A 15716-nucleotide genomic window follows, 5' to 3' on the forward strand; every position below is an offset into this window, starting at 1 on the left:
CAATAGGCTTATAAGTGCTAAATTGCTACTGGCATACATACATCTGAGCCTACTAAAAGGCAATATCCATACATACATCTGAGTCTCCTAAGAGGCGACATCAAGAAACATACATCTGAGCCTACCAAGAGGCAATGTCATACATACATCTGAGCCTACCAACAGACGACACCAAGAAACATACATCTGAGCCTACTATGAGACAATGGCATATATACATTTAAGCCTACCAAAAGGCGATATTAGGAAACTTACATTTGAGCCCACCAAGAGGCAAAATCAAAATATAGTCCAGGCCCACGATGGGGAAATCATACATACATGACCTAAAGCCTACCAAGAGGCAATATCAAAATACAGTATATGCCCACGATAGGGCAATCATACATACTTGTCCAAAAGCCTATCAAGCGGCAGTATCAGAATATAGTTTAGGCCCATGATGGGGCAATCATATATGCATGTCAGGAAGCCTACCAAGAGGCAAAATCAAAATACAGTCCTGGCCCACAATGGGGCAATCATACATACATGTCTAGAGCCCACCAAGAGGCAATATCAAAATATAGTTTGGGCCCACTATAGGGCAATATAATACATACATATCTAGTCCACCATGGGGCAATGTCTGAAAGAGTACAAGGAAATGAATACATGCCCACATAGGGGCTACAACATAAAGATACAACAACAATGGCTAATTTAAGGAGAATTATCATCTCTAACAATGTCATCAACAAAGTGCCTAGCAGTGCCGTCATTAGCACCATCACTTGTAGCTGGACTAGAAGAAGGGCTGGCTCACCCAGCCAAAGAACCTAGGACCTATCCTAGAGTTTGAAATGAAGCCTGCCCTGGTAGAGGCCCCGTGCCTAGTCTGAAATGGGAGCAAATCCCTATCCACCAGCAGGACCTAGAGGAACTAGCATGTACTCAGTCTCATGTCTTTGAATAGGAGGATCTCTGCCAGGAATGTAGGGTGCTAGAGGCACGGACATCCCCTGTCCCCTCATCTCACCAATCAAGAAGCCAATATACCCCTGAAGCAAGTCTGCCTCAGCAATATGCTGGCTCCTCTCTCTTTCCATGGCAACAGCCTGATTCTCTCGCTCTCTTTGCCATAGCTCTCTCTCCTGAGCCAATGCTCTAACAATATCCTTCTACATGTACCCCTCCCTAATGACAATAGCACTCTCAAGATCTCGAACTTGAGCCTGTAGGGCCTCTACGTTTGATCCTAAACGGGCTTCCAAAGCCCTCTGGATGTGTGCAATTCCCCCGAGCACACTGCCTTCACTCACAGGGTAGTCATCAATGATAGGTCCAGCCGATGATGCCAAAAACCAATTAGCATAATGATGCAACGTAGGCATGTAGAAGCAAAATCTATTACACACATTACTATAACTCTTCCACGAAACTTAAGTTCTACAAGAACACTAGGCTAGTATGCAAAATAATATAGAAAACCTCTCTAGAAAACTTTTATTAATAAACATATAATATTAAACCACCACCCTATAAAGAGTATATATAGGAATAGAAGTTATCCTACCCCTTTTAAGAAAAGAATTAATAAACCTACTTCTACTTGATAAGGAAAAATAATTTAACTAGGAAAAGAAAAATAATTAAAATCCCAATTCAACTAGGAAAAGGATTTTAATTCAAAGTAATAGAGTAATAAATCCTAATTCAAATGAAGGAAAAAAAAAAAAAAAAAACTCTTTATTCTTTATAACATGATTTGCATCATCCTCCCTGGGTTGGAAGAAACTCGTCCTCGAGTTTGGAGTCTGGATTGGAATTCTCTCCCTGATATGGAACAGGATGCTTAACAATAAAGATGTCAAAACTGCCCAAACAAAATCACCAATCTCAAATTCAACTACTAGACGTTTCTTGTTAGCGGCTTGTTTGTACTTAGCAGAAGTATATTGTAAGTGCTTAGCAGTAGCCATATGAATTTCTTGAATTTGTGTGATTAAATCCTTAGCTTTCACATTGACATGCTTCAAGTCAAAGATAGGAGAAAATCAAGTGATGCACGTGGGTTGTAGCCATAAGTAATAACAAAGGGACTGAATCCAGTGCTACGATTAACAGAATGATTGTAAGCAACTTCTGCTTGGTACAAGCACTGATCCCACAATTTAAGATGATCACTCACTAAGCTTCAAAGTAAATTACCCAAGGAACGGTTTACCAGTTCTGTTTGACCATTGGTTTGAGGATGATAGGCACTACTGAAATTAAGTGTGGTATTGGCCAAATGCCATAAGCAACACCAAAAGTGATTAAGAAAATGCACATCACAATCTAAAACAATTGATTGTGACAAGCCATGGTGGCGATAGACCCCTCTAAAGTAAAGCTGAGCAACATTAACTGCATCTGAGGTTTTCTTGCAAGTAATAAAGTGGGCCATTTTGGAAAACCGGTCCACAACAACAAAAATTGAATCGTTACCTCATTGTGTATGTGGTAATCCTAAGATAAAATCCATACTGACATGAATCCATGGCTGGTCTGGTATGGGAAGCGGCATATATAGGCCAGAATTGGTTGTAGTGCCCTTGGAAACTTGACAAATACGACACCTCTTAACAAACTTGGTAATCTTCTTTCACATGGTTGGCCAAAAATAAGAGTCTATCACAAGCTTCATGGTTTTATCACGTCCCATATGGCCTTCATTATGTAGCTCTTGAATAATCCTTAAGCGTAGGCTAGTATCAGGTATGCATGGTTGATTCCCTTTAAAAAGGAAACCATCGTGTATAAGGAAGTCAAACTGCTTTCTTGTTGCCACATCATTCAGTATAGGGCCAAAGTATGGGTCACAAGAAAGCAACTCATGAAATAAATCAAACCCAAGAACTTTGGTTTGCATTGTGATAAGCAAAGAGGCCCATCAACTAAGAGCATCTGTCACTCTATTCAATGCCTGCATTTATGCTTGACAACAAAAGAAAATTGTTGAATATAAACAGCCCAAATTGCATGCCGAGATGAGAGCTTGTATTGGCTATTGATATGCTTCAAAGCATCATGATCAGAATAGAGGACAAACTCATGATAGGCTAAATAAGAACTTTAATGATTCAAAGTACAAATAATTGCATAAAATTCCAAATCATAAGTGCTGTAATTCAATTTTGACCCACTTAACTTCTCACTAAAGTAGGCCACCGGTTTGCCATTTTGACTAAGAATAGCTCCAACCTTGGATGCATCACAATATAACTTAAATGGTTGAGAGAAATCAAGAAGAGCTAGAATAGGCGTTGTAGTAAGCTTTTCCTTGATCTGATGAAACGCCTTTGTGGTTTCAGTTGTCCAAAAAAACTTAGCAGCCTTCATGCAATTTGTAATCGGTGCCATAATGGTGCTAAAGTCAAGGATAAGCCGTTGGTAGAATAACAACACCTATGGAAACTATGGACCTCATGGACTGTGGTTGGTATTGGCCATTGTTTAATAGCAGTAACCTTTGATTCATCAACTGATAATCCATCCTTAGACACCACATAACCATGAAATAAAACACTATTTGTCATAAAAGAACATTTGGCTATGGTAGTATAAAATTTCTCTCTACGTAGAACTATGAGATTGTAGGAAATATGCATAAACGCAACGGAAAAATTAATGAATCTACTTCATTCAGAATTGATAACATGCATTAAGTAAATTTCAGAATATAGAACAAAAGAGTGTACCTTGATGCGGTGAATTTCAAAACAAAGATCGAGCAGTTGGGAATACTTTTAATCTTCATTCCAATTCCACTAACGCCCAAAAAGTGTGGACTCTCAATCGGTCATAAAGGGATTAGAGAGTGACTTACACTAACTTACACACCATTTCACAATGATGTTTCTCATATATAAAATTCTGTACGTTTTTCCCTTTGTATCTAAAAAATTATCTAATTGGGCTGGCCTTTTAGGCCTTTCCAATTGGGCTTAAGTGTGTGGCTTGGAGTGGGACCAAAAGGAACCAATAAGACACTAGCTCCAATGGGCCTTTGGCTTTTCTGTCAACTCTTGACAAGTCCAAAATTACCATTAACTATATTTAATACTACTATATAAATATAGTTGCACTCTAGGTCTTATCTATAAATTATATCCCAAGACTTTATTATACATGCAACCCCTTCATAAAATATTCGTAGTAATTCAAAGTCATGAATATAAACTGTCACTTTGAAAATTACTACATCTTAATCCTTGAGTACCCGGTTTAATCCTTTTAAGTTATTCACCATATATTTATGAAATTCAATTTCATAAATATATACTTTAGTAATTTCTTACCAAAGTGGTTAGGCCTAACTCTTTGAATAACTAAACCCATTAAACTTATCTCAAGGGAATATTTTACATCTCCATTAAGAGACTATGAATTCCATCTTGAGAATATATGTTCCATCAACACTAAATGTGGTTGCCCAACATACTGAGGTTTTGACTGTTACTTTAGATCTCACTCCTGATATATCAAAGCAACCTACACTTCATGATCAGGTCCATTATTCTCTCAGGATTAAGAGTTCATGTAAATACAAGTCATAAAATTTATTATTCAATTGACAGTCATTAGGAGAATAATAAATCTCATAGCGATCCAGTTCAATATGTCTTAACTCTTAAAACATATCAACATATCAACTAGAAGTCTCCACTTCTATGATCAAGACAAATCATCTTAGTTGATATGTTATAGTCTTCGCAGATGAAATGCCCAATTTCATCACCGACTATGAACTAAAATTCTGAGTTTACAAAGAACTTGTGACTTATATCTTCTGTGACTAAATCACATACTATGCATCTCATGGACTATATGATAATGTCTGAATATTCATGTTATCATTATTTTCGATAATAATAAAACAACTTTATTAATTACAATATTAAGTCATACATCATGTCATACATAATGTCATACATAATATCATACATAACATCATACAATAGGATTCTAGGGCACTAATCCCAACAATCTCCCACTTGCCCTAAAGACTATTGTGCACTAATCTAACTCCCATTTCCTCCAAATGTGACTCGAAGGTCCTTTAAGGCAAGGCTTTGGTAAAGGGATTTGCTAGATTATTTGCACTTTCAATCTTTACTACCACCACATCTCCACAAGCAATAATATCTCTAATGATGTGGTACTTTCTCTCAATGTGCTTTCCTTTCTTATGATTCCTTGGATCTTTTGATTGTGCAACTGCACCACTATTGTCGCAAAACAATGTGATGGGAACTTGTTCCATTCTCATTACACCAAGGTCAGAAAGGAATTTCTTGAGCCATACAACTTCTTTTGCTGCTTCACAAGCAGCAACATATTCTGCTTCCATGGTGGAGTCCGCAATATAAGATTGCTTAACACTCCTCCATGATATGGCTCCACCTCCCAAGGTGAAAACACATCCTGATGTGGACTTTCTGAAATCTAGATCCGATTGAAAACCTGAATCTGTATAACCAATGGGAATCAAATCCTCAGAACGGTAAACAAGCATATAATCTCTTGTTCTCCGTAGATACTTGAGAATATTCTTTACAACTTGCCAATGTTTTGGTCCTGGATTTGATTGATATCGGCTAACCATGCCAACTGAATAACAAATATCTGGCCTAGTACAAAGCATGGCATACATGAGACTTCCTACTGCAGAAGCATAAGGAACTTGTCTCATTATATCTACTTCCTCTTGAGTCTTAGGCCTTTGGTCATCAGACAGAGGAATTCCATGTCTGAAAGGAAGTAATCCTTTCTTGGAGTTTTGTATGCTAAACCGTTCTAGAACCTTATCTATATATCCAGCTTGTGATAAGCCTAACATCTTATTCTTGCGATCTCGCCAAAGCTTGATCCCTAGAATAAAATTAGCCTCACCCAAGTCCTTCATATCAAATTGGATTGACAACCAAACCTTTATAGATGACATTACCCCTACATCATTTCCAATGAGTAGAATATCATCTACATAAAGGACTAGGAACATTACTACTTTATCTTGATGTCTTTTGTACACACATGGTTCATCAAGATTTTGTTCAAAACCAAATGACTTGATTGCTTAATCAAATCTGATGTTCCATGAGATGCTTGCTTAAGTCCATAAATAGACATTTTCAACTTACATACCATATGCTCTTAGTTCTTATTTATGAAACCTTCCAGTTGCATCATATAGATTTCCTCTTCAAGATTGCCATTTAGAAAAGCAGTCTTGACATCCATTTGCAAAATCTCATAATCATAATGAGCAGCAATGAATGAGAGAATTCTGATAGATTTAAGCATTGCTACTGGTGAAAAGGTTTCTTCATAATCAATACCTTCTTTTTGAGTATACCCTTTCGCCACTAGCCTTACTTTAAAGGTTTCAACCTTTCCATCTATCCCTCTCTTCCTCTTGTAAACCCATTTGCAACCAACAGGTTTAATGTCGTTAGGTGCCTGTACAAGATCCCAAACTTGATTGGAATATATGGAATCTAATTCAGATTTCATAACTTTTACCCAATAATGCGCATCTATATCATTCATTGCTTCTTTGTAACTGTAAGGATCGGTTTCGGCCTCTTCTGAAATAGCTTCATAAGTTTCTCCCAGACCTATAAACCTTATAGGTGGCCTAACATTCCTCCCACTACGACGAGGCACCGGTGTACTAGACATCTCATGAGTAGTATCTTGTGGTGTATCCAATACATCCACATCATCCCTAGTTTCATCTATTGGTTGTTCAACTCCAGGTTCATTCATTTCAGCTAAAAAAACTTTATTTCTAGGATCAAAATTATTCATATAATCATCTTCCAAAAATTTGGCATGTGTGCTAACAAACACTTTGTTATCTTTATGATTATAGAATAAATAACCCTTTGTTTCTTTTGAATACCTTAAAAACATGCATACTTCGGTTTTAGATTCCAACTTATCAGACTTCCTTTTCAACACATGTGCTAGACATCCCCAAATGTGGAGATATTTCATACTAGGCTTACGCCTACTCCACAGTTCCTTAGGTGTGTTGGGAACAGATTTTGACGGAACTAAATTCAAAATATGCATTGTAGTTTTTAGTGCATATCCCAAAAAAAAAAAAAAAAAAAAAAAAAAAAAAAAAAAAAAAAAAACCATAATTCGTAAAAAATAGTAAGCATTAAGAATAAGAATTAAACACTCAATCATGGAAATATTAAAAATAAAATAATTCAGAATATAAATTGTGTGTTCATTGCTAGACTACATCAACGCTCTAGAAAATAAAATTTAGTTCATAATAAAACTGAAAAGAAAACAAATAAAACTTATGTCTTTCATCTGATGGTTGATCAACATGAAGCTCTCGCCTTTGCCCTCAGATCCTCCTCTTCAGAAAGACTCCTAAAAGAAAAATCTTCAATGCGGCAGCCCCCTTTTCCTCCCAGGTTTTCTCTCCTTTTTTTTCTTTTTACCCTAAAGAGCCATTAAATAGGTCAAGGAATCCTATTCCCGTTTGGAGAAAATCCCAGATTTTTAGGCTTCACTTAACTGACAATTTTGGCCCATTTAACGTCAGAATTCAGACTTTTGGTAAACTACAAAGTTGTAGCCCTTTAAGTTAACTTTCCAGCCCAACTTGAATTATCTCGATTGGATATCTGAGCCCAAAGTTATGCTGAAAATACTAACTGATGTGCAGGCTGGAATCCTAATCCGAATTGGACTTGGATTTTGTACAAAATTCTTTTGATTCCTTGCTCTTCTCATTCCTTCAAAGCACAAATGAATAGATAAATATAAATAAAAAAAAAATCAAATCAAATCAAAAGAAATAATGGAAAACTAACAATTTTAATAAATAAGAGGATAATAAAAATCATGTAAAAATTACACTTATCAATTCTGTTTGGATTAATATGACCCAAACGCAAGTGCCAAAGATATGCATCATTAGTAGAAGGAAACTTTATCTTTAATGATTTTACATGAGAGTTATTATCTAATTCAGAATTATATAATTCATGCTTATCAAGAGTTAAAATATAAAGACCATCAACAATATTGCCAGAACAGATAAATATTTTACCCTTCTTTATTACAACATTGTCTTTAAGGATAACACAATATCCGTGTTTGCCTAAATAAGTTGCAGAAATTAAATTCCTACGAACATTAGGTAGATACAAACAGTCTTCCAATATTAAAACTCTAGACTCAAAACATAAATTATAAACACCAACAGCTACAACTGGAATCCTGCTCTTATCAGTCAAAGTAAGAAACAATTCTCCTTCATTAAGTTTTCTGGTCTCCTGGAACCCCTACAAAGAATTGCAGATATGATTAGTACAACCTGAATCCACACACTAGGAATCTGTGGGATTTTGTACCAAACATATTTCAAGGAGGAATGAACTATTCATACCCTTATTTTTGGCAGCCTTGAATTTTGGACAATTCCTCTTCCAATGCCCTTTCTCACCACAATGGAAACATTTTTCCTTTAAGGTTCTTTCCTTTGTCAGCAACCCCTAAGGCAATTTGTTTACCATCTTGCTTGGTGAATTCCTTCTTCTTCTTCTTCTTCTTACCCTTGCCTTTCGACTTAGGTTGAGAAATAGAAGCTTCACTCACATTGGCTTCAACACTAGAAGTACCAAGGATGCCTTCTGCCGCTACCAACTCGTTCATTAATTCAAACAAAGAGTAAATCTTTTTGTTCATATTATAATTGAGTCTGAATTCCTTGAATGATTCCGGTAGTGACTGGAGTATCATATCCACTTGGGATTCTCCATCAATATCGGCACCTAAAACCTCCAATGTATTCAGATTGGAAATCATTGTAAGACAATACTCCCTCACTAAACTATCTTCAGCCATTTTGATATTATAAATTTGCCTCATGGTTTCTTGCCTTGCAGAACGGCCTTGCTCACCAAACATCTCCTTCAGACTTAGCATAATGTCCGAAGCTAGTTCTACATTTGATGCTGTAGAACATTTAAGATACATGCTAGGATGTAGCACTTGGCCATCTCATTAGATTTCTGCTAACGATCATATCATTGTTTTTCCTCAGGAGGAGCATCTAATGAAGGAAAACTACGACATGGTTTAGTAAGCACATATTTGTGCTCTTCAGCAGTGAGAACTATATCCAAATTTCTTTTCCAGTCAACATAGTTGGATCCAGTCAGTTTGTTTTGATTAAGAATAGTAACAAGTGGGCTAAATGATGCCATGAACAAATCTGAAAATAATAAACATGAATATAATAAGTAAACTGGACATTATCTATTTAGCATATAAACATAAAATATGGAACCTTAATAAAACCATAAAATAATATATGCAACGACAACCCAATCCATGTCTATAATTCCTTGGTAGCAAGTTTATTATAAACACATTAATTGATTGAGAACTATTCTCATTATTAGTGCTATCATGATAACTCTTATCAAACACTAATAATATGCCGTATTACCTTTAGCCTCTAAGTAATAATGACATAGCTCCTTTGGGAGGTTAACATTACACTTAGTCTAGTGTACACCATTATCTAGAATCATGTGTAGCCACATTTCATCTCCTTTTATGCTGTTTAAACTTGTAGTACCATGGAATAAAACACCCTCCTTCGGGATCGCGAGGCATATACGCCAAAACAAGGTGCTGTCCACACTACTTTAAACGGGCAAGTTTAATCTTGTAGTACAATGAAGTAAACACCCTCCTTTGGGATCGCGAGACATATACGCCAAGGCGAGGTGCTTGTCCACACTACTTTAAACTGATAATGGAGGCCATGAAATCCAACCCTTGTATCTCTCTCCCACTAGATGTTTTAAAAGAAAGGTTTTTAATTGTTTAATGCATATATAAACTAATTACACATAGCCTTGCACTTTATACATGTAATAAACAAGTGTCAGAATTTTTGGCGACAGGTTTTCGCGACTTGCCCAGTCGCCAGAACCAGTCACGAGTTTTGGCAACTTGTTTTGGCAACTTGCCCAAGTTGCCAGAACCAGTAGCGAGTTTTAGCGACTCACTGGTGACTTGCCCAGTCGCGAGATTCATCCAGAAACTTTGGCGACTCACTGGCGACTTAACTCACGACTCGCCAGTCGCGAAAAAACCCAGAAATAGCCGTTTTTCTGTTTTAACCGTTTTTTACGTTTCTAATGAACAAAACACATTCTTAATGATCAAAAATGATGAGATTAAGATTAAAACTTCAATTTCATTGATGTTAAAGTGTTAAAATTCAATTTTACATGGTCAAAATCAAACTTAAACAACATCATAACATCAAAATCAGTTTTAATCAAACAATAGTTTCAAAAAACTATAATATGCAGAAAAATGACTGCAGAATTTTCACAACTATGAAAATAGTTTTCTCTAATTCTAAAACTCACTAAATATATTATACAGATTTGAAAATGAAGACCACTCTGATACCAATTGTAGGAAATATGCATAAATGCAGCGGAAAAATTAACGGATCTACTTCATTTAGAATTGATAACATGCATTAAGTAAGTTTCAGAATATAGAACAAGAGATTGTACCTTGATACGATGAATTTCAAAACAAAGATCGAAGCACTTGGGAATACTTTTAATCTTCACTCCAATTTCACTAACGCCCAAGAAGTGTGGACTCTCAATCGATCACAAAGGGATTAGAGAGTGACTTACACTAACTTACACACCATTTCATAATGATGTTTCTCATATATAAAATTCTGTACGTTTTTCCCTTTGTATCTAACCAATTATCTAATTGGGCTGGCCTTTTGGGCCTTTCCAATTGGGCTTAAGTGTGGCTTGGAGTGGGACCAAAAGGGACCAATAAGACACTAGCTCCAATAGGCCTTGGACTTTTCTGTCAACTCTTGACAAGTCCAAAGTTACCATTAACAATATTTAATACCACTATATAAATATAGTTGCACTCTAGGCCTTATCTATAAATTATATCCCAATACTTTATTATACATGCAACCCCTTCATAAAATATTCGTAGTAATTCAAAGTCATGAATATAAACTGTCACTTTGAAAATTACTACATCTTAATCCTTGAGTACCCAATTTAATCCTTTTAAGTTATTCACCATATATTTATGAAATCCAATTTCATAAATATATACTTTAGTAATTTCTTACCAAAGTGGCTAGGCCTAACTCTTTGAATAACTGAACTCATTAAACTTATCTTAAGGGAATATTTTACATCTCCATTAAGAGACTATGAATTCTATCTTGAGAATATATGTTCCATCAATACTAAATATGGTTGCCCAACATACTGAGGTTTTGACCGTTACTTTAGATCTTACTCCTGATATATCAAAGCAACCTACACATCATGATCAGGTCCATTATTCTCTCAGGATTAAGAGTTAATGTAAATACAAGTTGTGAAATTTATTATTCAATTGATAGTCGTTAGGAGAATAATAAATCTCACAGCAATCCAGTTCAATATGTCTTAACTCTTAAAACATATCAACATATCAACTAGAAGTCTCCACTTCCATGATCAAGACAAATCATCTTAGTTGATATGTTATAGTCTTCGCAGATGAAATGCCCAATTTCATCACTGACTATGAACTAAAATTCTGAGTTTACAAAGAACTTGTGACTTATATCTTCTGTGACTAAATCACATACTATGCATCTCATGGACTATATGATAATGTCTGAATATTCATGTTATCATTATTTTCAATAATAATAAAACAACTTTATTAATTATAATATTAAGTCATACATCATGTCATACATAATGTCATACATACATAATATCATACATAACATCATACAATAGGATTCTAGGGCACTAATCCCAACAGTATGGGCCTGGAAATATGGTTTGAGTTTTCGGGCTGCAGTTACCAGAGCGAAGGCGAGCTTCTCCATTTGGGGGTACCTTTCTTCTGCCCCCCGAAATCCCCTACTTATGAAATATATGGGTCGCTGAGTTCCTTCCTCTTCTCTCACTAAAGCCGTGCTTACTGCTGCCTGCAAAACTGCTAGGTACAAATAGAGTTCTTCCCATGGTTTGGACGGGCTGAGCAATCGTGGAGAGGCCAGGTAGTTTTTTAGGTCTTCAAATGCCTGCTGACACTTGTCCATCCACTCGAATTATTTCCTTAAGATGCAGAAGAACGGTAGACATTTGTCCGTTGCTTTAGAGACGAACCTGTTCAAGGCCGCAATTTTGCCATTCAAGTTTTGCACATCTTTTACCGTCCTTGGCGGTTCTAGCTTCATGATAGCCTGTATCTTTTCTGGGTTGATCTCTATTCCTCTTTGGGATACCATAAATCCCAAGAATTTCCCCGCCGTTACTTCGAACACGCACTTGCTTGGATTCAGCTTCATGTTGTATGATCGAAGGGTGTCAAACGTCTCCTGGAGGTCATTCAAGTGGTCATTTTCGCGCAGGCTCTTGACCAACACGTCATCAATATAGACTTGTACATTCCTCCCAATCTGGTGCGCGAACATTTTGTTCATTAGTCTCTGGTACGTTGCCCCCACGTTCTTGAGTCCGAATGGCATCACCTTATAGCAAAAAAGTCCTTGGCTGGTGACGAAAGACGTTTTCTCTTGATCAGCTTCCTTCATCTTGATCTGATTGTAGCCTGAAAAGGCATCCATAAAACTTAGGAGCTGGTGTCTGGCCGTTGAGTCAACTAGAGCATTTATCTGCAGGAGGGGGTAACTGTCCTTCAGGCATGCCTTGTTGAGATCCGTGAAATCGACGCACATTTGCCACTTCCCGTTAGCCTTCTTGACCATGATTATGTTTGCCAACCATTTTAGGTAATATACTTCCCGAATGAAATTCGCCTCAAGTAGTTTCCTGACCTCTTCTGATATCGCTCGGTCTCGTTCCTGAGCGAACGCTCACTTTTTCTGCCGGACGGGTGGGGATACAGGGTTCACGTTAAGCTTGTGAACCATGACAGAGGGATCAATCCCGAGCATGTCCTCGTGGCTCTATACGAATACGTCTTGGTTCCTCCTGAGGAATGTCGTGAGGGCTTAACGCATTGGCTGGCTGGCTAATGTCCCTATCCTAGTCGTTCGCTCAGGCTTTGATTCATCGAGTATTATCTCCTCCAGCTCTTCAACCGGTTCTGCGATGGTCTACTGTTCTTCTATACACATGGTCTGCTGGTAATCTTCCATTTCTAGCATGGCAATATAGCATTCCCGGGCGGCCACCTGGTTTCCTCGTAATTCCCCAATCCCATAATCCATAGGGAACTTGATCATTAGGTGGTACGTTGATGTTGCCACTTTCCACGAGTTAAGTGTGGGTCATCCGAGAATACCATTGTAAGCAGATGAGCAGTCCACCACAAGGAATGTTACGTCCCTAGTAATTTCTCGTGGATAATCGCCCACCGTTACCGAGAGTGTGATTAAGCCTAACGGGAATACCACTATTCCTCCAAAACTGATAAGAGGAGCATTCGTTGGTATCAATCGCATTCTGTCGATCCCCATTTGCTGGAACGCTGGATAGTATAGGATGTCTGCTGAGCTGCCGTTGTCGATTAATACTCGGTTAACATTATAGTCCTCCATACGTACGCTGACAACTAGCGCGTCATCGTGTGGATGGTGGAGTCTTCTTGCATCTTCCTCGAAGAATCCAATGATGGGGTTTTCTCTCCGTGCTATCTTAGGTACAGAGCCTGTTAGCTGGACGTTCTGGACCATCCTGAGATACGTCTTTCGAGCTTTTTTGGAGGAGTGAGTAGTCGCGGTTCCCCCCATAATCATCCTTATGTCTCCGATGGGGGGTCTAGGACGCTCGTTATCCCGTCGGGGGGCCTGCTCTTGGTGATTGGGATTCACTCTCTCTTTCTTGACGAATTTCAGCAACTTCCCTTGTTTGATAAGGGCCTCAATCTACTGCTTTAAGTCATAGCAATCGGCCGTGTCAGACCGTGATCTCAGTGGAAACGATAGTACTTGTCTCGAGGTCGTTTGCTTGGGTTGCTCTTCAGTTTCCCTAGAAACGTCAGTGCCCCCTCGTCCTTGATTTGCATCAAGACTTGGTCTATTGGGGCGTTCAGTGGTGTGAAGCTTGGGAACCTTCCTCCCGGGGGTTTAGGGTGCCTTTCGTCCCTTCTGTCTCCTGTCCCTGGTCTCTTTTGCCCTTGATCCTGCCGTGTGTCCCCCTGTCACTCTCTCTTCCTGGGTTTTTCCTTCCGGGCTAGTAGCGCGTCTTCTGCGTTCATGTACTTAGTGGCCCTGTAGAGTACCTCTAACATGGTCTTGGGGTCGTTTTTGTATAGTGAGAACAAAAACTTTCCCTTTCGCAACCCATTTGTGAAGGCTGCGACCAGTATTTTGTCGTCGGCTTCATCAATTGAAAGCACTTCCTTATTGAAGCGGGTTATGTAGGATCTCAACATCTCGTCCTCTCTCTACCTGATGCTCATTAAGCATGCCGTGGATGTCTTGTACCTGTGTCCCCCTATAAAGTGTGAGGTGAACTGAGTGCTCAACTCTTTGAAAGTGCTGATGGAGTTCGGCGTCAGCCGATTGAACCATATTCTTGCGGGACCCTTTAGCATTGTAGGAAAGGCCCTACACATGATTTCGTCCGGTACCCCTTGTAGGTGCATCAAGGTCTTAAAGGTCTCCAGGTGATTTAGGGGATCCTTGACTCCGTCGTAACTCTCTATCTGTGGCATCCGGAACTTATGCGATAGGGGAAAGGAATTGACGGGGGCGGTGAATGGAGAGTCTGTCCAGTTCACTAGGTTGTCAAGATCGCTGGACACTCATTCCTTGAGGGCGTTCATCATGACCTCCATATGTTCCTTCATCACCTACATCTATGCGAAAATAGGAGGTGGAGTCGTGTCCATGAGGGATGGGAGGCTCACGTTTTGCCGTTTTGGCCTGCTTGGGGCATTGCTGCCTTCAGGCCCTTCTCGATCTCTTTGCATGGCGCTGATACCTTCCTGGTCCTCCCTCTGGTTGTTAGGTGCTGTGTTTTTCTGACGCAGCTGTTCTTCTAAGTCGTGGTTTTGTTTGGTGAGGCGCTCCATGGCCGCAGTGAGAGTTCGAACCTGTCTCTCGAGGGCGGTTGTGGGTGGTTCCTCTCCTTAGATGTCGTTGGTGGTTGCCATCGAGCGAGTGAGCACCATGCAACCCTTCTGTCTCAGGGATGAAGCAACTTTTGATCACTTCTTCTTTTCCCACAGACGGCGCCAACTGATGAGGTCTGAAAAATTACCAATGAATTACACGTCACTCACACGCTCCAAAAATCACCTACACAGCAAGAAAGAAAAAGAACCTACAGAAAGCACCAGTGTGGTGCCAGCCAAATACCCTCCGAAGGTCAAGTTAGAACCTTTTACAACTCCAGAGTACTAGAGAGGGTCGATTATGCGTACCTTGATTTGTGAGGGTACTGGGGCTTTTATAGTAGTCGAAAGTTGACCTCTTTTACTTGGAGTCCAAGTCCTTTCCTTGTAGAAATCATCTTTAAGAGTCCAAAACGTTGTGGACAAGTCTTTTCCTTATAGAGAAGATCTTCATCAATGTACATAATCTCTAAAATCCCCTTTGCATTAGGATTCTGTTTAAGATTTTATGATAATGGGTCGCAAATATTCCTATCAAGAGGTCCCAGCAGGCCCGTGGCCAA

General features: G+C 38.7%; 1 protein-coding gene across 1 annotated transcript; it reads right to left on the reverse strand.

Moving 5' to 3' along the window:
• Positions 1–896: 896 nt before the first annotated feature.
• LOC136065612 (secreted RxLR effector protein 161-like) lies at positions 897–5716 on the reverse strand. Its single transcript, XM_065769088.1, has 2 exons — positions 5330–5716; positions 897–1160 (listed from the first exon to the last, which is right to left on the reverse strand). The coding sequence occupies exons 1-2, from the start codon at positions 5714–5716 to the stop codon at positions 897–899; spliced, it is 651 nt and encodes a 216-aa protein (XP_065625160.1).
• Positions 5717–15716: the final 10000 nt, after the last annotated feature.

Source organism: Quercus suber, unplaced genomic scaffold (assembly GCF_002906115.3).
Source record: "Quercus suber isolate HL8 unplaced genomic scaffold, Cork oak 2.0 scaffold_1049, whole genome shotgun sequence".
Classification (NCBI taxonomy): domain Eukaryota; kingdom Viridiplantae; phylum Streptophyta; class Magnoliopsida; order Fagales; family Fagaceae; genus Quercus; species Quercus suber.

Bases quoted from the DNA above. Each gene is read 5' to 3' on its own strand.
- LOC136065612 (XM_065769088.1), bottom strand. From the start codon at position 5,716: ATGAGACAAGTTCCTTATGCTTCTGCAGTAGGAAGTCTCATGTATGCC. The intron at 1,161-5,329 runs GTATGGCTCAAG...GGGTACATGTAG, and splicing joins GTGAAGCAGCAAAAGAAGTT to AAGGATATTGTTAGAGCATT.